The 25,264-nt window shown below is 35.8% G+C and overlaps 1 protein-coding gene across 3 annotated transcripts in view; it reads right to left on the bottom strand.

Moving 5' to 3' along the window:
• Positions 1-23,452, bottom strand: part of grk4 (G protein-coupled receptor kinase 4) — a 38,058-nt gene extending 14,606 nt beyond the window's left edge. For 2 of the 3 annotated variants that reach the window (XM_079846956.1, XM_079846957.1), the window contains exons 1-8: positions 23,097-23,443; positions 12,020-12,115; positions 8,075-8,187; positions 7,779-7,856; positions 7,509-7,609; positions 4,071-4,163; positions 3,668-3,731; positions 2,356-2,496 (exon numbers count right to left, since the gene is read on the bottom strand). In XM_079846956.1, the coding sequence (XP_079703082.1) occupies positions 2,356-2,496; positions 3,668-3,731; positions 4,071-4,163; positions 7,509-7,609; positions 7,779-7,856; positions 8,075-8,187; positions 12,020-12,115; positions 23,097-23,148 (738 nt within the window). In that variant the 5' untranslated portion in view covers positions 23,149-23,443. Of the gene's footprint in view, positions 1-2,355; positions 2,497-3,667; positions 3,732-4,070; positions 4,164-7,508; positions 7,610-7,778; positions 7,857-8,074; positions 8,188-12,019; positions 12,116-23,096 lie in introns of all 3 variants that reach the window. The other variant, XM_079846958.1, reaches the window with a different exon arrangement.
• Positions 23,453-25,264: the final 1,812 nt, after the last annotated feature.

The following is a 25,264-nucleotide window of genomic DNA, read 5'->3' as shown; positions in this document are numbered from 1 at the left end:
GGCCGACATTACACTGCAGGCACTGTGCTTTGTCTGTACACATGTTCGGCTGGCTGTTCTCTTTTCAATATCGTTTTTGAGGTGCTAGAATGGTTCATTTTTTGAGGTCCTAGAATGTTTACTGCGTGACCAAATTCAAAAAGAAAATGTAAAAAGGCTTCAAGTTATTTAACGGAATGGTTCAGCTAAAACGGGCAAATTTACTTGACTTTATGTCATTCTAAACTCAAATCATTTTCATCTGTGGAACAAAAAAGAAGAGTTTTTGCAGAATGTTATGGCCGCTTTCCAGTGAAAGTGAATGGAGACTGCTAGCCTGGCTAACGTCAGACCTCTTTCTCATTGAGACGTGGTCTGGGAACCACATGTTCATTTTCTCGTATTTGAGGCGTGGTTTACGAATGCCCAGAGCCGTTTATTGGGCGCTACAAATGTCTATCAAATGCGCCTGTACATAGTTCATAGCCAATCATTTCAATTATACCAGATGACGTATGTAGAGCGACAGAAATTCGACGAGGAAGAAGACGAAATAAACTTGCGTTCTAAACTACTTAGAACACTATCTAAGGCTGCGTCGAAAGGTAACTTCGCGCCTGATGCCATGTTGGATCCATAGATATAAACAAACTGCTTCGGTGTGTCGCATAGACGTCGCCATCGTCTTGCTGCTCCCTCCCCGTTCTGTGATTGGTTCCCTTTTTGAGGGGAAAATCTGGTCCATGGTGTCCAGGCTGCCTAGCAGCGTGAATAAAATCGCGCTGTGCGCAAGGCAGCATGGGGAAACGCAGGCTAGGAGACTGGGGCTAAAGTTTCAATAATGACCAAAATAAGTATCATAAAAGTGGTCTGTAAGACCTGTGCACAAGGTAGTCCTCTGAAGCCATACAATATCTTTGTGTAAAGAATAGACCAAAACATGAATCACTGTTAATCGAAAATCTTTGTTTACATACAATCAAGTTTAATGACATTTGATGTCACTGGCATTAAACCTGGTGTAAAATATTTTGAAAATATCATATTTGAATGTGCATGGGAACACATGTTGTATGGACCACTATTTTTAGTGCATTTTTGGTCATTTTTACAAATCAAGTCATTAAAAAAAAAAAAAAAAAAAACAACCCCAGAATATTTTTCCTAACATCTCCCTGTGTTTTCCATGGCAGTGTTGTTACTGTTAACTAAAACTATTTAAAATAATTTTCAGTAATTAAAATAAAGCTAAATTAAAGTAAAATAGAAATATTGAAAAACCTACTAACTGAAATAAGTTTCAGTATGAAAATAGTTAAAACTAAAATAAAAATAAATTAAAGCTACATAGAAATATAAAAAAAAAACAATTAAAAATGAGTGAAGTACATAAAATTACTAAAACTTAAACTAAAATGCATTAAAGTCAGCATGAAACAGATGTTGCGATAGTCTTTTCTTTCCCTATTTTGATGTATATCTGAGTGATTTTGTCCATCCAATTGGATTACGAGGACACTTGATTTTTCCTTTTTTTAATGATGTGTGTAAATTAATAATTTATAATAAACTGCAATATTACATAAAAAATAAGAATTGTCCAGTTTGATTTCATGGTGACTTTATAATGAAAACTGAACAAATAAAAATAAAGTCTTTGTTAAATAATGTTTTCAAAATTAATTAAATATTATAATAGTATATAAATAATGGGAGAAAATAAAAAAAATACCAAATTATACAAAAACAAAAATAGTTAATTCAATCCTACTTAAGTACATGGTCTTGTACTGTCTTCCTTTTTCACAATTTTAAATGCTATTTTATTTTGAATCAAAAGTCATAATATTAAAATAATCTTGGAGCGGACTGGTTTGGTTCAAAACGTAGACATCTTTATTTAAGAAATTTTTAATGAAGAAATTGAACTGCTTTGTGAGATATGCTTAGTTTGAATATCTGTTTACCATGAAAATAGCTTAAATTCTTCTTTTTACACAGCAAATATTAAAATAATTTTTATGGCTGATATTTGGGACCACAGCCAAATAGCTGTTTTAAACCATCTCTCTGTGATTTAGCTAGTCAGGAGGTCAATGATTCAATTCAGAGCAATTGGTTGTGAACTTCTACACTGGGCAAGATTTAGCTCAACTACCCATGATAAATACAAATGAAATTTGAGATTTGCCATTAAGCTGGAAAATAAAGCAGATTTTCCCTAAAACTCTGTTGAGAAGCTCACGGAAACTGAATCACAGAGAGAGTGAGTCAAACGTTTATTGCACAAACAATACAGACAAGACCAGCATGCAACTGAGACGTCAGGTTAAGAGAAAAGTAAAAAATGAGGAATAAAAAGAAAGTAGTACTTACTACAAAACTACTGTTAACTTTTTCTAAAATGCGTTTTTCATTTAATGCCATTGCTTCACCTTTTCTTTTCTTCACCCGTTTCTTCTCCAGCTTTTTACAGGCGTACATCTTACCAGTGGCACGAACCTGGCAGGCACAAACCTGGTTGAAAGGATGAAGAGAGCGAAATGGCACAGAAAAAGACATTTATAATTTTTAATCACCTTTTGCAGTTCATTTAAATCTGCACACATTCTTATTATTTTTAGTGATGCACCGAAATAAAAATTCTGGGCCAAAAACCGAAACAGAATTAAGTTCTCTTTCTCGTCTTCTTGCACTTGATTGGACAAATTATACACAAAATTTTGTCAAAAAGCCGTCTTGGTGAGTATCCTCGTAAATATGTCTTGAGTGATCGTAAACAGTTGAGAAAAAAAACGCATGTGTAACACTATATTGGATCTGGGTATTAGGTCTTAAAGTGACAGCAGCCTAATATTCCTGCTGCTTTCTGTTTTTTTATGTTAATCAAATAACAAAAGGCAAAGAAAAAAATCACACATTGCTCTTGACTGAATATAACTTTAATAACTTTAATAAGAAAATATAACTTTAATTAAGTATTAAATTATACTGTGAGGACGTTGCTGTGTTGGTTTACATTTGATTACTTTATTCAATTTCTGTACTTGAAAACGACTGTTAGACCTTCCTGAAAAACCTTAACCTTTAGGCTATTTCATTTGTATGTTTGTTCTATTGTATTTATTTGTGCTATTGCTTATAATTTGTTCTTAATTTATTACTGAATGTTTACTTGCCTTTAATAATATTTGAAATTTATATTAGTTGGTAGTTTTAGCTGTAGTAATAAAATTGAAATCTAGAATTGTGAAATTTCACTAAAATCTGGTGTCATAACCTTATTTATAGGTTGCATGAGTCAAATGCAACAAGAACAATAACTATTTTAATGTATTTATTTATTACTTTTTGTTGTGGTGGGGCCAATTTTAACCACTGTCCACTAGGAAAAATCCATAGTGTTCAGCCCTGTCAACATTATTTCTCTAAAGTGCTATTCATTTCTACACATGTAAAACTTTTTCAATTAGCAAAAAATTGTGAGTGCACCTTTAAATAGTCATGCTGTGTAACAAAGTAAATTTTTAAACTGTAACTGGAAGATTCTTCCATGGAGTCTCTCAATTAAAAGGTCCTAAATGCTGCACACATAATTATAATAATAATAATAATAAAAAATAGACTTATTAAGTCATGTTAAATTCTTTAAAAACTGATCTAACAGTGACTGAATGAAATTACTCACCTCACCAAATCCGCCCTTGCCCAATACCCTGTAGTGTCTAAATGTGTTTTTGGTTACTGGTTGCCTGCAAATGAAATACAGATCAAGTCATTTCACTGCACAAAATAATTTCAGAAACCGAACATGATGCAACAAAAGAACATTTCTTCAACTATAGGCAAACAACTGATTTTTATTAAAGCAAACATTTCGTTTTGTTGTATGAAGGTCATGTTAAAACTTGGAAACTTGTATATTTTACTGTAAAAATATGAAAATCCATGAAAAAATATGAATTAATGATTTCAAATGGCCCTTTGTTAGAGCAAGATTGTTTAGTTGTGTGTGTTAATTATTAGTCCTGACTGGACAGGAAGTCTGAACAGCTCCACCAATCACAAAGGCTGATGGAGGTGTTACTCACCTCTCCAACCACTTCCACTGAAGAAAACGGGAAAAGTACATTGTCTCCTGATATGCTGAGAATGGAACTCCACTTAAATATTCACGAACTATCCTGAAAAAAGAGAAGGGATGTTTGAGAAAATGTAGATAAGTACAAATGCCATGGTGTACATTAATATGGTAACTATACAGTATCTACCCTCTGTAACCATCATTGTACCATAGTACTGCTATAATACTTGCTTGTGTTCCTACAAGCTATTCATTATTTCAAGTAGTTAAATGACAGTAAAGCTACTCAAATAAATGAATAAATATTAGAGCTGAAAATATATCTAATATTTATTTTGCTAAAAAAATGTAACGTCATGCAAGAACTTCTAGAACTTGTTAATTGAAATAAACAGTCCAAACAAAACAACTTGGTCCTGAGAGGCCGTGTTTTGAAAACTGAGGTACTTTACAAAACTTTAAACTTTACAATAAGGTTCCATTTGTTAACATTAACTACATTAGTTAACATGACATAACACTTAATATAATACTTAATTATATTTTAATTAACTTACGTCAACAAAAAAAGATGAACAAATACTGTCAAAAAAAGTGTTGCTCATTGTTAGTTAATGCATTAAGTGATGTTAACTAATGGGACCTTAGTTAGTAGCATCTCGATGATGACGTGTACAAGTGTGATGGGAAATGAGCCGGATATTTTTCATGCATCTCATGCCATCTCACCCTCTAATGTAACATACACGCTATCACGCTTAAATACAGCAACACATACTTTAACAAACTCAGTGCCCATAGAGATTTAACAGGAAGGGTTAAAGTACTCCACCTCACCCCCTCTCAAACAGAAAGGAAGCTTAAACTAAACAGAACTAAAAGACTGACTGAGGCTAAACACAAACACACAAAACTCTGTTTAGATTTAAAGTCACGTGTTTACGTTACTCAGACAAACAGCGCGGCTACAGCGAACGGTTCATTCTAATACCGTAGGTCTTCACACTAACACCGGTGAAAACCACAACTAAAAGTGAGGTGGATAAACTATTGATTCCACTTCAATATTTACATAAACTAAATAACTAGCATGTGTTAACACATGGACCAGCCTATTGCATAAACTTAAAGGAATAGTTCAACCAAAAATGAAAAGTCAGGCAATTGCTTAGCCTCAAGACATTCCTTCTTTCGTAAAATACAAAAGGTGGTCTTTTTAAAGAATAATTTGGAATATAAATAAAATGAATGTGGACTGGTGCTTTTGTGCTTAAAAAAAAAAAAAAAAAATCCATGAAAGCACCATTGTGTGCTGTATATTCTGAAGTCAGAACAGCTTTGTGTGACAAAAAGACCAAGTTATTTAGTAACAAGTTTTTAAGATCATGAGCAGAACAAAGTCAAAGAATGTCTTAACATTTGATCGGTAGTGTGAACAGTGCAGTAGGTGGTATGCTGTGTGTTAGTATTCTGAGCATAGCTGGAAATATCTTAATGCTCAATTATTACTAAAATAGTATAAAAAAATACTATTTATCAAGCCTGAATTGAGCTAGCTGATTTGGTATATACACCACCAACACTACCCTATTTGGGGTCAGAAAGTAAATTAGCATATTTATTCAAAAAGGATGCATTAAAAAATTGATCAAAATACATTAAGTAACATGTAACATTTTTTGTTATAATGTTACAAAAAATTGCTATTTCATATAAATGCTGTTGAACTTACTCTTTATCAAAAACATTCTGAAAAAATGTATCACGGTTTCCAGAAAAATAATAGGTAGCACAACTGTTTCAACACTGATAATAATGAGAAAAGTTTCTCGAGCACAAAATCAGCATTTTAAAAAGGATCAAGCGACACTGAAAACTGGCTGCTGAAAATTCAGCTTTGCTGTTTTGATATAAATTACAGACACTGATAATAACACTGAGGACTATTTCTAATTTTTCTCAGTTATTATGCTTTATTTCCAGATTCAATTTTTTTTTATATGTAAACACGCTAAACGGACCTTGCGCCATTCAAATACAATGCGTCTAAAAACGCGAGTCGCAGGCAGTGGAAAACTCAAGGTGTCGAGACGTTTTTTTTAACTTGAGTGCTGCGTTTTTAGAATGCTGTTTCCTGTGTGAGATGCTGTAAAGATGTGAGACACGAGTGCACGGCCGACTAGCGCGTTTACATAGAAACACAATGGAAAAGTAGCGCAGTGGAATGGAAAAACAAATTCTGTGTTCATTGATGCAGCCAAGATAATATTTTTAGATTATCTCGTAGCTGTGACATTCTTGTGTTTCCACTAGTTGCTCTAGCGAGGAGATAAACATAGGTCTCACAACGAGAGACTGATATTAAAAGAGAACATGGCGGACTGTGTACAGCTCACTCAGGGGAGGATCTAAACTAACAGGTCAGATTCTGTCACCAGTCGTGGGCGGAGTCCGTTACATTGTGACGTCACAATCGGTGTTAATTTCGTTGATGAAATCTATGACGAAAAATGTTCGTTGACGACCTTTTTTTTCCATGGCTAAGATGAGACGATGACGAGTCGACATCAAAGTCATTAAACGATAACTGTGACTATATCAACATGCAATATTGTTGACGAAAAAAGACGAGACTAAAATGTGGTAAAAAATAAAAACTTGACCAAAATGACTCTTTGTTTTTGTCAAATAAAGGAGGACATAAAGCATTACGAGCTTTCATGCTTAGATCATGCTTTTAGATATGCCAGATATCAAGAATTTAAATCCCCCAATCAAAGCTTTTCTGTTAAAAGAACACGTTTTTTTACCTGGCATTTTAAGAAATCTTTGCAATCTGGCAACTATTCGCACACACTCTCTATACACTGTGGAATAAGCGCGGATGATGAAATGAAAGTGTCATTCAGTCGGTCTGTTTTCTGTCACAAGCCGACTAAAACTATGAAAGACAAAAATGACAAAAATGTAACTAAGACTAATACGCATTTTCGTTTGAAGACTAAGACTAAATCAAAATGGCTGTCAAAATTAACACTGGTCACAATGTATACAAAATGCGACCGACTCATTTTTAGAAACTGTTTATGATTTATGGGGAATATAATAAAGGAGTGGGTGGATTTTTTCCATTATAGGGTGGTTGTGTACACACACACGGGTGACACACATTTATGTTTAAACACCATGTTAAAGTGAATTTTAAGTTTTTGATCAAATAAATCCAGCCTTTGTAAGCATAAGAGACTTCTTTCAAAAACGTTCTTACCGACTCCAAACTTTTGAATGGTAGAGTATTATTGAATCAAACTTCAGAAAATGTCTTGGAGTTTTCCCTTCATAGTTTTTGTATAGGTGTTACTTGACAGCAAATTATCTGTTACCTGCAGTAGATGACTGCCAAGTGAACTTCTTTTACTTAATATTAAATAAATGTGTTATTTACCTGGTACACTCCTGGAACAGCTCTTTACATGGAGTCTGTTCTAGTTTCTGCCTGCAATCCCCAACAACATCCTGAGCAATCTCTGGTAGATGAGCTGCTGACTACATGAGGAAGACAGAATGAAAAAGAGGGAGAGTAAACAGGAAGAGGGGTTGATAGTGCGTCATTAAAAAAAAAAAAGAGAAGTTTAAAGTTCAATCATCAATTCAGCAATTCTTTCAATGAGTGTGAGAACAGGTGCGTGCGAGCAAAATTTGAATAAATATTTACCCCATTATTAAAATATGTGTCTAAAATATTTAAACCGACGTCTCTCCTCTTCTCATCCGCAGCCAACTGATATATTGCCTAAACAAACACACACAAATAATGCTGAAATGAATTTGCTGAAAACTACATGACAATCAGTAAGGGTGCACAAAATATGTGTTTCATTAAAGAGAAGGTGAGAGAACAATTCGATCTTTGACATAGCGATAGATTGTATGTGTATGTCAAAGGCAGTCTGAGAGAAAAAGACAAAGATAGAGAGATTAAAGGTGTATGTTTGTGAAGAGATTTCATACCACAGAATCCTGGAACTCTATGCACCGTCGTAATTTGGGCTGAGTGTCACAGAACTGCCGAAACAACAGACGACCGATTGGTTGCTTCTCACAAAGGCTAGTGTAATCCCTCTCTGAGAGCATTAAATAAGCAGAGAGACAGAGAAAGACAGTTAAACCTATCATCGTCACATTATTTTCCTCATCTATCATCTTTAAAGTCAGCATGAAATGGAAAGTTGCGATAGTCTTTTCTTCCCTATTGTGATGTATATCTGAGGGAAACAACTTCTTGAACAAGAAAAAAATTACTTGATTTTGTCCATCAGAAAAACCTTATAGGAGCTTCCATAGGAATTAACTGAAAACGCTCGCTCTGCGCCAGTGGACACGCACCGTAAGCGATTTAACCCTCTGGGGTCTGAGGTGTTTTTGGGGCCCTTGAGATGTTTTGACATGTAACTCATATGGTTCATGTCCATCAACCAGGCCGATTAATTAGCCTATAATACTGACAGAAATTCTAGTTGGCCTAATGAACTGAATTGAGAGTATGAGTAAGTACATGAGTAAGTGAGGTGGGAAAAGAAGGAAAAACTCCAGTGCATGTAAATTAAAAAGCCTGACAATGGCACTGCTAAATACCTATAAGTATTGTGGTATTCTGCCATATTTCACACTGACATGCCCCCAACTCATAAAGATCAGGGCTTAAAGAAAATCTCGGGCTTACCACTTTGTTGTGGCGTTCATGTGCATTCAATTCGCATACGATCTTTCCCGACATAACTTGAATGCACCATATAAACAGTAAACACAGAGTAACTGAAGGGCTAAACAAGGGGTTGGGTGTAACAAATCAATCAATCAATGAGTAGCCATGACAACAAAAAAGAACATTTTATAAACCAAGGAAACAAAAAGGAAACACAGGTCCTGTTTACAACTGGTATTAAGATGCGTTTTGGCCGATCGGATCACAAGTAGACGAGGGAGAATGATTCCCGTTTAAACCTGGTGTTTTAATCTGTCTCTTTTGTGCACTTTCAACCACTTCTGTCCTGATTTTTTTTGTGGGGAGGGTCTAGGGTAAATATTTGGGCCTCTTCAGATCTTTCAATCTAATGAACGAAATACGCTCACGCAATTTACATATGAATGCGACTGGAGACCACGAAAAAACCCAAAGAGAGCAGCAGCTTTCGTTTCTGCTCTGAGAGCCACAAGACCATGGCAAGACCAGTGCGTGTTACGTACAGTAGGAATGCGTGTTGTATATGTGTATGTGTGGGTCTGTTTTGTGAGTGTTTCAGAAATCATTGGTCAACTAAGGAAGTTGACGCCACGGTTCACACTGCCAATCACATTACACCAGCCTCTTCAAATACCCATATCTCCTCCAGCTTTTTGCTCACCTTGTTGCTGCTCATTTGCTCTTGCTTGTCTGCTGTTTTGTACATTGCTGTTGTAGAGTCCTAGTATACTACTGTGTGTTTAATCTTTGATTGAAACATGCTTTGCATTGTGGTTGTAAAGTGTACTGTTGCTACTGTCTTCTTCAGTCGTCACGTTGTGTGAGGCTGGGAAGGAGGGAGCAGGTAAGTCACGTGACATACACTGCCCACCACGTAAGACGTCCTGTTTTGTGTCAACATCAAATGTAACATCAAATTACATCTAAGGGAAGTAACATTTATGGGGGCTCGTCCGGGATTTGAACCCAGGCAAGAATCATACCCCTAGACCCGGAAATCAGAAATGGTGCGAGAACATCATGCTTGGTACATTTTTTGTCTTCAAACTAAACTTAGGTCTTCAGCTGACAAAGTTTAAATCCCGTCTGGCTAGTGCGCTTCTCATTATGTTTACGCATTAGGTCAGGCGGAGAATAGGCGGCCTTTTGTGGTTGTTCAGACGCATTCGACCACATGAGCATCGACACTACGAAAGCAATTCGGTCAAATGCGTTTTCAACTGCCTTTCGAAGTGGTTGAAAGGGACAAGCTCAAAACGTTTTAGACCTCGTTTACGCCTGTATTTAGCGTTGTTCACTTATGATCGCATCGACCAAAATGCATCTAAATACCAGGTGTAAACAGGGCCACGGACTCAGTAAAGGAAGAAAACAGAAACCTCATTTGACATTTATCATATATATTTGAAATTAGATACTTTTAATACTATGTTAATTTTATGTTAGATAATCATTTCTCGACATATCTAATAGGTCTCAGATTAAACATGACATTTGTGCTCTAATTTATAAATAAAGACACCAAACACAAAACGGTACTGCATTCATGGAATGTGCCAGGGAGGATGGAAAATCATGAAAAACATAATTCTGACTGATTGAGGTGCAATGCCCTTAAATAACATTTTTGTAGACATTAAGGAAAAAATAAAATGTTTTAATACATGATATATGACCCCTTTTATGAAATATTTCCTCTATATACACACAAAAAGTGCAAAACTCAGCATACAGCCACAACACTAAATCACAGTGATGCTGAGCAGAACGCTCAAGCTGAGCCCTTTGCTGCAGGACTCTCTGGAACGTTATAGGCCTGGTGCATTCTGGGCCAAGAGGAAACAGCCAGGACTTCCTCAGTGAGCCAAGGTCTACAGCTGTCTGACGCAAACACATACACACACACACACACCTGCCCACACACCAGCATAAATCTTTAACTGACAGAAACATTCTAAACCATGTAAACCTAATGAGGAATACACTAGTAAGTATGCTTTGTTTAGAGAACCACAAAATAATTAAGAATAATTATAATTATAAATAAATATTTTAATATGTGAAGAGTTCAGATGCAAAAGCCTCTAAGTGCCATCTGAAAATTTCTTCTAGAATGATGATTTTTATTAAGCTTGTATATTTAAGTTCAATAATTTCACTTAAATGGCAATGCAAATTACCTATTAATTGTCATTTAAGTGAAATTACTTAACTTAAATATACAAGCTTTATAAAAATCATTCTAGAAGAAATTTTCAGATGGCAATTAGAGGCTTTTGCATCTGAACTCTTCATGTACTACTTTTAAGGTGCAACAAGTAAAAAAAATGTATTGTGAATTAATTACTGTAACACAATTGCATCTGCAACTAACTATTTAACTTAAAACATAAAACATTGCTCATAATGACAGAATTTTAATGGCTGATAATGGCCAACATTATAAATCTGATATGCATATTTTAAAAATATATTAGAACTCAAGTTCCTCAAGTTGATGTAGATAAATCTAACATAAAAAAAAGAGAAAAAAAGAAATACATTTGCTTTTAGGTCATCCTATACGTGTTATTTGCAATGCTAAAAAAGGTTTCTAGGTATCAGCCAGACGGGCAATGCTTAAATAACATCAAACAGCACTAATGAGAGAGGATTTAGCTTGCATAATTTGATTTTAACTACCAAAAAAAACCAACGTGATCAGAGGATATCTGCACCACTGCACCTGGTCCCTGCATGACTAGGAATGTTTGTATGTATACAAATACAAACAAATTGGTATTTTTAATACCTTAAAACTAGGGCTGTAAATTTAGTGCAATTAATTTAATAAAAAAGTGAATTATTCATGCAATTAATCATGCCCCCCCGACCCGTAACTAAATTCTGTTTAGAGGGATTTTCCGACCATCAGATCAATTCAACCTTGAAGTACCAGTCCACATGAAACGTGCCAGTAGGCCAGTGATAGGCTTATGTTCAATGATACAGAAATAAAACAAACAATATTTTGACCTTTAACACTGTTTTGTAATGCCTATTCAATGATTTACACACTTGCCACAATAATGTAGGCTAATGTGTTTGAATTGATTGATTTTCTCATCAAATATTTATGTGGTTATGTAGTTTTATTGATTGCCAGCCTTAGGTAAAACATATATTCTGCCAAAGCTCATTTCTGAATGCACTCTTTCATACATCTATCTTACCAATAGTGCGTCTAAGTTCCTCACACAGACTGATATGAGGCAGTTTGAGCATCTCCTTCCATTTCTTGCTCCGCCCATTCCGTTTCCCTCCTCCTCCTATGAGAGATAAAGAGAGAAACAAATAGGATAAACTCAATGCAAATTACAAATACCATTGTAATTAGACTATTTACTATTATTTTTCAGTCTCTATCCATGGTTAAAACGCTTAAACACTGAATTTATTTGGCACACTTATTCCACATGAGTGTGAAAGAATTCCTCTCTATATATTAATTATTAAATATCATATAATTTTCATAATATAGCCTATATAATATTAAATGAATAAGCCCTAGTAATAACCTTTCAAAACACAAGAATATTTCAGAGAAAGAGAGAAAAGAAACATGAGGATGACATAAGAAATAAGGCATTTTAACAGACTACAGACAAAGTCAAACAACAATAACAACTGTTTTCCAGAAAACCTTTTATTAGTCTCCAATCACTTTTCATTCTTCCATACATCTGGTAATCAATGCTATTATTCCCGAATGCACATTGCCTTAGAGAGATCATGACAGCTGGAAAACTTTGAACCTGTAAGATAATATGAAGTAATCATCCCTTGCTTTCGTATAATTGTTTAATGCAAAACACTCAAGGAGCGTACAAGAGAGTAATCAAAAGCTTGCCGTCTTGAGGCCGAAATGTAGAGAAAGCATTCCTCGTACCCAGGAAAACAGTTTTCCTCAAACTAAGGAATGAGAAGAGTTTATCCTCCAGGATTTACTGTAATTTCAGTGACTGCAAATTCCAGCCACATTACAGACAGACTTACAAGTCATGCTCTTGAAAATACACACACACACACACACACACACACACACACACACACACACACACACAAAGAGAGAGAGAGAACTGCTGGCCTCTGAAATTACCCTTGGAGGTAGAAAACATTTAGGGTGATTATTTAGAGTCTTATTATCCGGGTTTCCATCCAAGGATTTTTTTGTGAAAAAAAAAAAATACAAAGAAATTTAAAATACACAACATTTTAATTCTGTACATGAATAAATTAAATTAATTTAATAAAATCACAATTTCATGGGCAGAAGCTGGCTACTTGACAAATGAAAATCACAAACATGACACTTGTTTATAAATACAATTTATTAATGTAATAGCCTATCATTTTATCTCAAACAAATTAGGACAATAAAGTGGGTTGAATCCAAAAGCTCTAAACCAATTTTAGAATTGTACAGATGGTAGATGTAGACCATTTAAAAAAGTTAAATATTTGCCTACACAAATAAAATGTTTAGGTTACAGCTTCATATGTCTCTGAGAGGAAAAAAAAATAGCAGTGTAAGACTGGAAAAACTGGAAGAACTGGAAGAACTCTCTGAGAAAACAAAGGAAATTAACATTTGAACTCTCTCTTTTGAAGTTAGCATCACCATTCGTCAGAATACATCTCTTTCCCTCTTCCCCCACTCCTTCTCTCTCATGCTGAGATCACCAAAATGGTTTATGTGAATAATTATCATACAGTATTACACATGTTTGGTATCATTTGAAATGTCTCAGTGCGACTGGTACAAATGTCTCATTCCCAAAGAAGTAAACCAAAAGGTAATAAAGTTCTTAAGAGTTTAGAGATAACTTGCACACAGAGGAGGGTGTGTCTTCCAGGCAAATGGCATCCTTCTCTCAAAGGTGTAAACTCTGAATGCAAATTCCCATTGTAAGCAAATGTTTCCATGTAAAAGAAGTTTCTGTCTATATAAAGAAATGCAACAAGAGGCTCAGGGCGATTTGTAACTCAAATTAGCCCGTGATGCGGAGTGTATGCAAGACACTCCGCATCATGTATTTTAAATGTCAGATTCGCATCTTCTCTCTTTATTCCAGAGCATTTGATGTTTTGTATTTATTATCTTTGAATTGATTATGAAATTGGCATGATACATTTACCTGACATAATAAATTGTTACATTTGATTTTAATCCCAGTTTAGATGGAGCATGAGGCACATCTGGTGGGATTCTAGACTGAATTCCTGACTAACTGCTTGACTTTAACTAAGTTGTTATGCAGTCGCAAATAGGGGGCTAGATAAAAATACTATTGAGATAATAGCACCGTTTGGAGCGGCATTATCTTAATGTACTAGCCATAACCTCTGGTAATTGTTTTAACTAAGTTGTTCTATGGGTGACTGTAGGTGGCTATGGGTTCTTTTTAACAATAGCAAGCATGTGCGGTGGCACTGTGTAACTGCTTTAGCCATAACCTCTGGTTATCGATCAGAATGGCGAGTTTGTGATCGTGAGATCTGCGTATAAATATGGCTGGCGCAAGACTCAAATATAAAGTAAAGAGTTAAATAGAATAATCAAATGTATTGCTAAACTATTATATAATTGAACAATAACCAATGGGCAATCTAACCTAAATTCGAGGTTGTGATAAAATGGAGTCAGATAAAAGGTTAAATGGAATTAAATTACTTTGCCACACGGAAAGACAGTAACGCGCAGAGACCTTCACCCATTCTATCGGAAACCGCCATTGGGCTGATTTAGACGGGCAGCAGCAATTTGATTATAATTTTTTAAAATCGCTTTGATGTTATTGTACTCTGAAACCAGAAAGAATAACTGGTTTGAATGATCTGAATATACGCGTTCTCAGGCACGTCAAAAGCGCGACTGGCTTGACTGCATGTTAAAGTGATACAGGGATAGTTCATCCAAAAATGAAAATTCTGTCATCATTTAGGGCCCGTTTACACTGTTTTCAACAAAAAACGGAGAGCTTTTTATGCATTTTGGCCGTTCATAGACACGACAATGGCGTTTTGGCAGCCTGAAAATGCAAGTTTTTGAAATAGGGCTTCAAAACTACTGTTATCTCTCTGTGTAAACTACAAAAACTTAATATGTGAAAACGGTGACGTCATGCATATGCGTATTATGTGTTCGACCCTTTTGCGCCGACGTCACAGTTACGTCACGGCGCTAGCTGGAGGCAAAACAAACGGAAAACTGGAGGCGGCCAATACAAACCAGCACAGATTCGGCTACATAATAGGGAGCTTAAATTATTATTTTTTATTATTAAATGTCATCTTGTTGTGTTGTTGGGTGCAAGAATTGATGAAAAATGAGTATGCTGTATCTGGAATTTTTATTTCTAGAAAATATTCATATCATTAAAATTGCACCGTAGTGTCACTCTTTACATTGTCGTCTTCTTGGCGATGGCTTATGCAGAACTGCGGATCGTACCACACAAGTCTTTACATGACCATTCAGCACATAGTTATAGGCATCTAAATATATATGCCCTCAGTTTCACTTTACCCTCGGTTTCTCTATCGGGTACGTTAATCCTGTCAGATCGTCCATTGACTGAGCGTGTACGGTGATGGTCATCTGGTTCCGTCCGTTAAAATTAACTTTTGCAAATAACAATCGCGGTCCTGGACAGTGAGTGACCTTGCACATTAAGACAAAATCGGATTTTCTCCAGTCATTGTTAAAAAAACAAGCTAACAAAACTTGCAAACTAGCGTTAGTGAAGCGGCCAGAGGGATCTTTCTGCCTCTAGCTAAGCCCCGCCCACACAATACGTCACCATGTTTACCAACTCTAAAAGGGTCTATAGCAGGGTTCACCAATCTCGGTCCTGGAGGGCCGCTGTCCTGCAGAGTTTAGCTCCAACCAGCTCCAACACACCTGTTTGAAAGTTTCTAGTATGCCTAATGAGACCTTGATTAGCTGGTTCAGATGTGTTTAATTGGGGTTGGAGCTAAACTCTGCAGGACAGCGGCCCTCCAGGACCGAGATTGGTGAACCCTGGTCTATAGAGCTGGTAAGTCCCACCCATCCGTAAAACCCCAAGTGGACCTCTAGGTTGAAAAATCGTCAATGCAAGTGAATGGGAGAAAATAATTATTTTCTGGTCCCGTTTGAATTGTGCCATGAATGTGAACATATGTCGTCTGTGAATTTTTTATATAATTTTTCATGTTACGAGTTTGACAGTATATGGTATGATTCTTCGGCTAGCAGTTGTGGAAAAGACATAACGAGAAAGACTACATGTCGCCTATGTGACGTCACCCCATAAAGTTACCCGTGGTTTTCACCAACCTCAACGATTTTGTCCTCTCCCTGAAAGAAGGCGGTGAAGTGCACCAAAGACACAGCCATGTTTAGCAGGATCCGTGAGCTAGTGTCCGTGTGCGAGTGGTGTTGACGTTTCAAACGCGTCGAAAGCAGCGAAGAGTTGTAGTCCACAAAGTGCTCTCACACAAAGTCTAACCGTATCAAACTTCTACCCGCTAAATTGTAGCATTCTTTACACGAAAAATTATATAAAAAATTCACAGACAACATAATTCACATTCATGGCACAATTCAAACGGGACCAGAAAATAATTATTTTCTCCCATTCACTTGCATTGACGATTTTTCAACCTAGAGGTCCAGTGGGGTTAGCGGAAGGGGCGGGACTTACCAGCTCTATAGCTATTTTTTACAGTCTATAGGCGCGTAGCGTTCCTTTACAAAGTGACATCGCCAACTACTGGCCTGGCAGCATAATACAGCGTTTTTAGTGGTTTTCGCGAATTCTTGTGAACAGGGATCGTTTTGACAATGTTGTCGTCTGAACGCGAAAAAAAGGAAAGGAAAAACTTTTCCTTTTTTAGTACATTGTTGTCGTGTAAACGTACCCTGACTTTACCCTTAAGGTGTTCTAAACCTGTTTCTTTGTTCTGTTGAACACAAAAGAAGATATTTTGAAGAATGTTGGTAACCAAACAGTTGCTGGTCCCCATTGAAAAAGAAAATGCTATGGAAGTCAATGGGGACCAGAAACTGTTTGGTTACCGACATTCTTCAAAATATCTTCTTTTGTGTTCAGCAGAAGAAAGAAATTCATACAGGAACAACTTGAGGGTGAGTAAATGATGACAGAATTTTCATTTTTGTGTGAACTATCCCTTAAAGTTAAGTAACCGCAATTAATTTTGTTATTTTAGAAGTTTCAAAAACCATTTTTTTTTTACATAATTAACTAAGTTAATTATTATATAACTAGGGGTTAAACGGATCATTGCTGATCCGTATGGACGAGGCCCCACGGTTCGGCACGCATGTGATTCGCAGATTCATTTCAAGTTTAACCGTTATGAACTTTCAGTTTTATAATTTGCACGTGTTTTGTCTTGCTAGATTACACATTCAGTAGATTCTAAACCATTCCAGTGCTAGAAGAGGCAAAAGAGAATTTAATTATGTAACGTTACTCGTGCGCTGTTATCTGTGCGCACAGCCGCACACACCCAAAGCACGTGCATTATAGAGAGAGGCGCATTTCAGATAGCGTGCGAACTCCGAACTGATTCCTCTTTCGCCTTGCACTTGGATGGACACATACACACAAAATTAGGTCGAAATACCAGTCTCGGCAAGTATTCTCGTAAACACAGTCGATTATATCTCAAGAGAAAGGAACAAGAGAAGGATGTACGTCATTATAATGGATCTGTGTATTCGGTCTTAAAGTGAAACCAGCCTATAAATACCTGCTGACTGTTGTCTATATGTCATTAATGTTAATCAAACTACAAAACACAGCTTTAACAAAGACGAATCTATATTAAATTTATACAGTGAACATGGTGTTATTTTACAATTAATTACATTTCTGTACCTGAAATGAATGCTTTATTTAACTTTGTTATATTGTATTTATCTATGCTTCTGATTTGTGTAGCCTATTTGTTTTGTTCTTATTTTTTACTGACTGTTCACTTGCCTTTAATAATGTCTGAACTTTATTAGTTAGGCTAGAAGTTTTTGATGTGGTATCAGAGTACTTAAAAGTGTGCTTTAAGTAATAAATGGATAGCAAAGTTACCACCCCACCCCTAAAATGTGAAAAATGATCCGATCCATGACTCAAAACGCAACATGATCCTAACCGTGACTTTTGTGATCTGTTTAACCACTAACTGCAACAAAAAAATATGTAGTTGTTATGCATTGTGATTATTAAAAGCATCTATATATTTAATATAAACAACAGTCTCTCCTAAACATAATTAAGATCTAACATGTTAATTCACACAGCACAGATGCACATAGTCCACATGTGCATTCTTGCATTTGATTATACATTGACAACATATCACTCACTCAATACTAATGCAATAACATACACACACACACACACACAACCACTGAGCTGTTTGACCGGTAAAACCCTCACAGATGATACACATCTGTTTAATCTACTCTAAAATCTACAAGGACAGATATGAGCAACTGCTGAAGTGAGACAAAGAAGGAGACAACAATAAACATCCTGGTCAAGACTTCATGCCACAAGTCAAACGTCTGTCAATGTAAGACTGTAAGTAGTTTTTGGAACAGCTAATGTAAAGCTAGACAAGCATATTTTCTGTATTTACATAAAGGCACAAAAAGATAAACAGGAAGAAGAGCAAGATGACTGGCTGAAAACAAGAAAAACACTCTTTCACTCTGAATCAATTTTGCCTACAGAAAAATTTAAGTCCGACAAATACTTTTTCCTCATTATTCGACACAAACACACACCTTAAAAGAAACACAATGTGTATGCTGTTTCAGCATTCCTCAAAATGTATTTGGGAAGTTGACATGAAATGCATTCGGAAAGTTGGCATGTCCTACTGTACTCCATCTAAAACTATTTTAAACAGCATTGTGCTTTTAATAAAAATTCAGCATTTATGATCTGATATTAATTATGAGATTACAGCAACGATTTGTTTAAAAACAGTGGAAAATCTTAAGAGTAAAAATGTCCAGATATATGACCTACCCTTTCCTTTGAACATTCGTATGAATTATAAACCCCAAAAAAACGTATAAAATCTATAAATTATAACCAATCATCTAAACTGAAACAATCCCAGCAAATGCTAAATACCTAAATCAATTCATGAAACCTCTCCATGTGCAAGCTTTATTAATGTAATAAGCTTAGATGACCTCAGAAATGCAGTTATCTAAATAATAGCTTTATCTTGGACAAAAAAATACTGAGCCCTATCTAAAAAAACTGTGCACGACCTGTTACTTGCTCTACAAAACAAGTAGTGAAGAACATCTAATCAACTAACACACTCAAAGAAAAGAGAAAGCTACTGACGCAACTGTGAACAAAAAAAGGCCTTATAAAGAAACTGTGGTTCTCAATCTTTTTAACTCCGAGACCACCATTGTCCAGACCATATAAAGCACCCATTCTCATGTAGGCTAAGATAGTCCCTTAGACTGTTTGTTTTCCATCCTTTTATTAACAGAAACTCTGAGTGTCAGTTAATTAAAATAATGAACTGCGATTAACATTGTGATTCCAGAACTTTCCGAACTTTCTGTTCAGAACTGTATGTTCAGCAGAAATAACAACAACAGCTATTCTTAGGACAAATTAAAACGATACATATGATGTCAGTTTATATGTTGATTTTAGCATTTAGCATAAAGTCTTTTAGCATTTTAAGTGAATAAGTATGTTTTTTAGTCTTGCAGCCCCCAGAAGTTTGCTGAGGCCCCCTAATTCCCTGGTGAGTATTTCATAGCTTGTCAAAATAAATAACAGAAATATTGAGCAGATTATAGATCTTACAGTGAATGATTCATCCATGTTTCATGGGCTGTAACTAACGATTATATTTGATGATTAGCCTATTTTTTACGATTAGTCGATTAATCTATCGATTATTATTATTATTATTATCTCATTATTTTCTGATCAGTCGATTAATCCTTTAGGTTAACTTACCAATAAATAATAACCATAGCTTCTGCCATTAATCTTTCAATGTTTTATTCAAACATTTTCTCATAAAATACAGTTTAAAAAATAACTAAATGAGAAGAATTAAAAGGCATCTATCAGAAATGTCCATGATGGCTGCACTCATAGTCACTGTTTAGGATTGACAGCAAGGTGTGAGTCTTGAAATGTTTCGTTCATATCTGTATGAACAAAGAGCAGAAGTCACAACGCCAAGCAGCGACAGTATCAAAAATGGCTATGTCCATAACACCAGGAAGATTTATCACAATTGACAGAGTGTTATTAAATAAACGAATCCAATCAAGCCGTCAGATCACCGGTATCAGATATTTAAAAATATATATATATTTTTTAAGTAGACTGTGGATGTGAGTCCTGAAAATGTGCAGGTGTCAGTTTGGTTATAGAACGCGCTTGTCAAAAGGCTGTATGAACGCAACCGTATTAAGCGGAGCTGCCATACTAGCCATTGGCATCTGGTCAAGAGTTTTGTTTTATGTGAAACATTACAGGGGATTAGGGATTAATGTGAACAGTGTGACACATCGACACATTCACCTCAAATCGGCGGATTTTTGTAATCGACGTAATCGATTACGTCGACGGCGCGTCGTTCCAATTTTTTTACTCAACATCCAATCAACAAGCAATGCATAGAACCAAGTCCCCACATTTTTTTCTTTTTCGATAATGTTACATTCGGATGCAAGTCGCAATATGGAAGCCACAATATGGTTTCATTAAATTAATTAATTAATTAAATATGGTTTAATTAAAACTTTAAACCTTTCGCTAAGAAAAATAGTCCATTAAAATACCGAAAACAATAGCAGGACAAAGGCTGCAACACTATTAAAATATAGGCTATTATCACTATTAGTTACATATTTAAAGGCATAGTTAGCTAACGTGTACTCAGTGCTTTCTATTTTAATTTCTACCCACATTTTTGTGTCTTCCAACTGATGATTTTGGTTTCTTGAGCGCACCTGAATTTTTTTTCTAACCCAAAAGTTTTATGCACACCATATAAAGTTGCGATGAATTGGAGGTAATGAGATCTCTTTTCTTCCAAACTGTGATGTGCATTTGAGTGTTAATTAGTTCTATGCATCGGTTGTTGATTGGATTTTGAGATGTGGGTATTGCACTCAAAAGCAGAGGCAGATGAACATGAGCTTGTAGGTGTTTAAAGGGGTGGTATAATGCCCTTTTCACAAGATGTAAAGTAAGTCTTTGATGTCCCCAGAGTGTGTATGTGAAATTTTAGCTCAAAATACCCCACAGATATTTTTATATAGCATGTTAAATTTGTCACTTTTTGAGGGTGAGCAAAAACGCGAAAACACTGTCCCTTTAAATGCAAATGAGCTGCTGCTCCCAGCACAGCGGGCGGAGCAACAACAGTTCATGTCCTTTTACCTCACACAGACATGCACTGAAAATTTCAAAAAATTTTACGCAGTTTATGTTCAAACCGAAGTCAGAAAGATGGAGAGACTCAAGAAGAAGTGACAACATGTAGACAACATTTCTGAATGGTTAGTTGGTGAATTTATGTAGCTTATGTGTAGTTATCATCTAGTCTTTGATTAGCATATTCTGTCTTGATCTATAAATCGTGTTCCGGGGGCGGGGTTTATGTAAATTTTACGGTTAGTGATGTCACTAACCCGGAAGGAAGCTCGTGTAGTCTCTACCAGCCGTTTGTTGTAGTCCTTAAAAAGTGATTTCTTTTAAAGAAAATATCTCCCTTTGCTTTGAACTTTTGAGTGTCGTAACTTTGCAGATGTTGTTTATGCTCAAACAGCAACATTACACACTAACTAAAGTTAGAAAAGTGAAATCATATTCAACCCCTTTAAAGTCACCATGAAATCAAGGTTTTCAATTCTTGTTTTTTATGGAATAATGTAGTATTTATTATAAATGATTTATTCGTGCACATAATATTTTTTAGTTCACATTCCCTCGCAATCTTTAATCAAAATAACTTCCCCTCCCTCTTGCAGCAACATCTCTTCTCTGATGACCTGTTTACTGGTGTGAGGGCGGGACAACCTGTCACTCACATGACATCACATCAATAGCAAACCACAACCATCCAATCAATTCCTGACAGACAAAATCAAGTCCCGTCCTACATTTTTTCTTGTTCGAGAAGCCGTGTCACTCAGATATTAATTGTTCACAATAACATGCATTTAAAAAAATATTAATTCCCATGCCAACTTTAAAATGAATACTGTCATCCGAGGTCATTACAGTAAGCGTTTGTAATAAAAGTTTTGATTCACAAACTTGCATTGACACGAAGAGCGAGTACGCAGTTGCCATTGGCAATGGTGAAATATCGGCTGCATCTGAAATCGCATACTTCCCTATGTAGTAGGCGAAAAACAGTATGCGACAAAATAAATATGTCCGAATTCACAGTATTCATAAAAGAGTAGGAAAAAAGTATACCCAAAAGACCTACTATTCCTGGCGAGAATGCATAATAATGATGGACACTTTGTAAATTTGAGAATTTGTAAATGCTGATGGTATGTCACATGATAATGACAATTTGGCAAATATAGTATGCCCAGATTATATTCCAACTACACACATAGAACATACTTTTTTTTAGCGGTTGCGAAGTAATTACTTATTCAAAATAAGTACCTACTCAAGAGAGTATGCGATTTCGTAAGCAGCCACTCTGTTTGCCAGTTATTATACAAAAAAAAAAAAAAAAGACACATTTGACCGCTCAATTATGCGCTTGACCAATCAGAATCGAGTCTTCCAATAATACCCAATTTATCACAGATATAAGACCAGGTCCAGCTAGGAGCAAGCCGACCTCACTCATATCACAGTGTACTCCTTTGTGCGCAGATAGAGGGGCAACCTTGCGGCCTACAGCTGCAGTTCAACCTCCCTCTCAGGTGAAGAGACGGGGATGGGTGTACACTGCGGTCTCTGCGTTATAAATCCAGGGAAAATTACATAGTAACCTCCATTAGGGGTCTGACAGAGGAGACTGAGCATAGGAAGTGCGTACTAGCATACTAAATGAGATGCTATTTAACAGAGAGCACTCATTCAAGAATGTAGGCTATACAGATGTGGCGAATGTAGTCAGATCCAATAAGACGCTGGATTCAGTCCCGTCCATGATAAAGTTAATACGGGATTCGTTTATCGATAATTGATTGCGCCATTGCCTGTCTCTTACCTTCCCTCGCCTTCAGCAGCACGGTGTTGGCCACGATATTCTCAATCTCCATTGTCAGAAAAAAGATCCCGTGCAGTCCCGATACATTTCACTTAGGAGAAAAAAGACGAGGACGGTCGCGCTGTTGGTGGTGGTGATGATGAGGATGATGTTCGGTGGTGAGGATGGTTATGATCGGCGTGAATTTGGCGTTGGCACATTGCAGGTTAATTGTATTTCTCCATATCTCGCTGTTGAACCCCCCACCTTTCCGCTCGCCGTGGACATGTAACGTTACTCTCTCTCCCCCTTGTTAGCATTCAGTGCTCAGCAGTCCTTCCTGTCTCGAGCGAGCTCTCGCTTACACCGTCAGCTCTGGAGGAGGAGGGATCATCTTACAACCAGAATGTAACCTAACAGTCTCGCTCTCTATCTGATTGTCTGCATTTACAATATTTGCGAAGCCTAGAGCCTACAATACTCAAAGTATTGCGAATATGCTATATATAAAACATCACGTTTCTCTCACACATAGCTACTCAGATTTATCGTCCACTACATTTAAGTTCATCTCAGTGCAGAAACTTCCAGATGAACAGGCTACAGATTTTTATTTATTTAGCAATTTGTTGGGAAACTGGGCATTTTTACTGATGTTAGGATATTGAAGATACGATTTCCATTACATCCATTACAAACAAAGTGTAACTAACATACTTTCCACTAATGTATAGCCTACATGAAATAATCTAATATAATGAGTTACTATCTTTATATGTTATTAATTTTAATTTAATGTTACGTATACTGTGGTATATTTCTGTGGTATAGTGAAAAACAAACAAACAAACAATGAATTCACATCATTGGTTCTTCAACAAAGGGGACAAGGTCCACTAGGGGGCCTCAGCAAACGATGTACAACATGTCAAACTGACATTTCATTTCAATTTGTCCTGTGAACTGTTTTTATTAAAGAACATACGGTTCTTAAAACTTGTGGAATCAAAAAATGAATCATGGTTAACTGACACTCCTAAAAAGTTTGCAAACAAACAGCATTATCATCATTGCAGCAAAAGTTCTAATGGAAATGATCAGTGTTGGGTGTTATGTATTACTAAGTACTTTACTTTACTTTATACTTTATTAGTCCCATCACTGGGAAATTTGTCTTGGACAGCATGCAAAGTTCATACATACAACAACATACATTAAAAACGAATAGAAATAAGTCAAGTTAAATACATAAAACATAATGACAATCAATACGTACAATACAACATACATTAAAATAAATAGAAAGTAAGTGAAGTTAGATACATAGAAGACACAATGGCAATTCATAATATTTTATCTGTTTAACACTTTAATTGCAGTAGGAACAAAGGAATTTTTCAGTCGATTAGACCTGCACATCAAGACCCTATACCTCCTTCCTGATGGTAATAATTTAAAGTTGGCATTCAGGATATGAGTATCGTCTCCAACAATGTTCCTGGCATGGTTTAAAATTGAAGCATCGAACAACTCTTGTGGTGATCGTCTCTCCTCACCCCCTATAATTTTAAAGGCGGTGTGCACCAAACGTCCTAATCTTGATTTTAATTGGACAGAGAGATTACCATACCATGCAGTAATACCATATCTAACCAAGCTCTCAAAAATAGACTGGTAAAACAACAAGTAATGAATTAATGACTTTTCCCTTTGGAAAAACTAAAGAGATTACTCTTATTTTTTCTGGAATTTAAATACAGTTACTGCTGATCGTAATTGCATTAAATACCGGACTATTGAACAATTATAAAACAATAGTGTAACCTTCTCCCTTTAAATAATTGATGCAATTTTATATTATTTATTAAATGGGCTTTAGAAAGTAATTGGTAATAAGCAATTCAATACTGTTTAGAGAGAGAATCTAATTACTGTTGAAGATGTAATTAGTAGCTAATTACTTTTTTAGAGTAAATTACACTAGAAATAATATATAATTATATATTACTCTAAATGTTGCAAAAAGACAATGTTGTTTAAAATCAAGTTTACTCATCATCACATTTTTGCAATTTGAATGTCACTCAGGGCAGTTCATTTTCATATTATCATTTCAAAAGTAGATATTTCATTAATTGCTGAGGATAAGATTTGAAGTTTAGCAAGTTAGTAACAAAATATTTGAAAAC

The sequence above is a fragment of the Squalius cephalus genome (genome assembly GCF_949319135.1).
Source record: "Squalius cephalus genome assembly, chromosome: 2".
Lineage (NCBI taxonomy): Eukaryota > Metazoa > Chordata > Actinopteri > Cypriniformes > Leuciscidae > Squalius > Squalius cephalus.
Note: the sequence above shows the minus strand (reverse complement) of the source record. Positions and strands in the feature narration are given on the sequence as shown.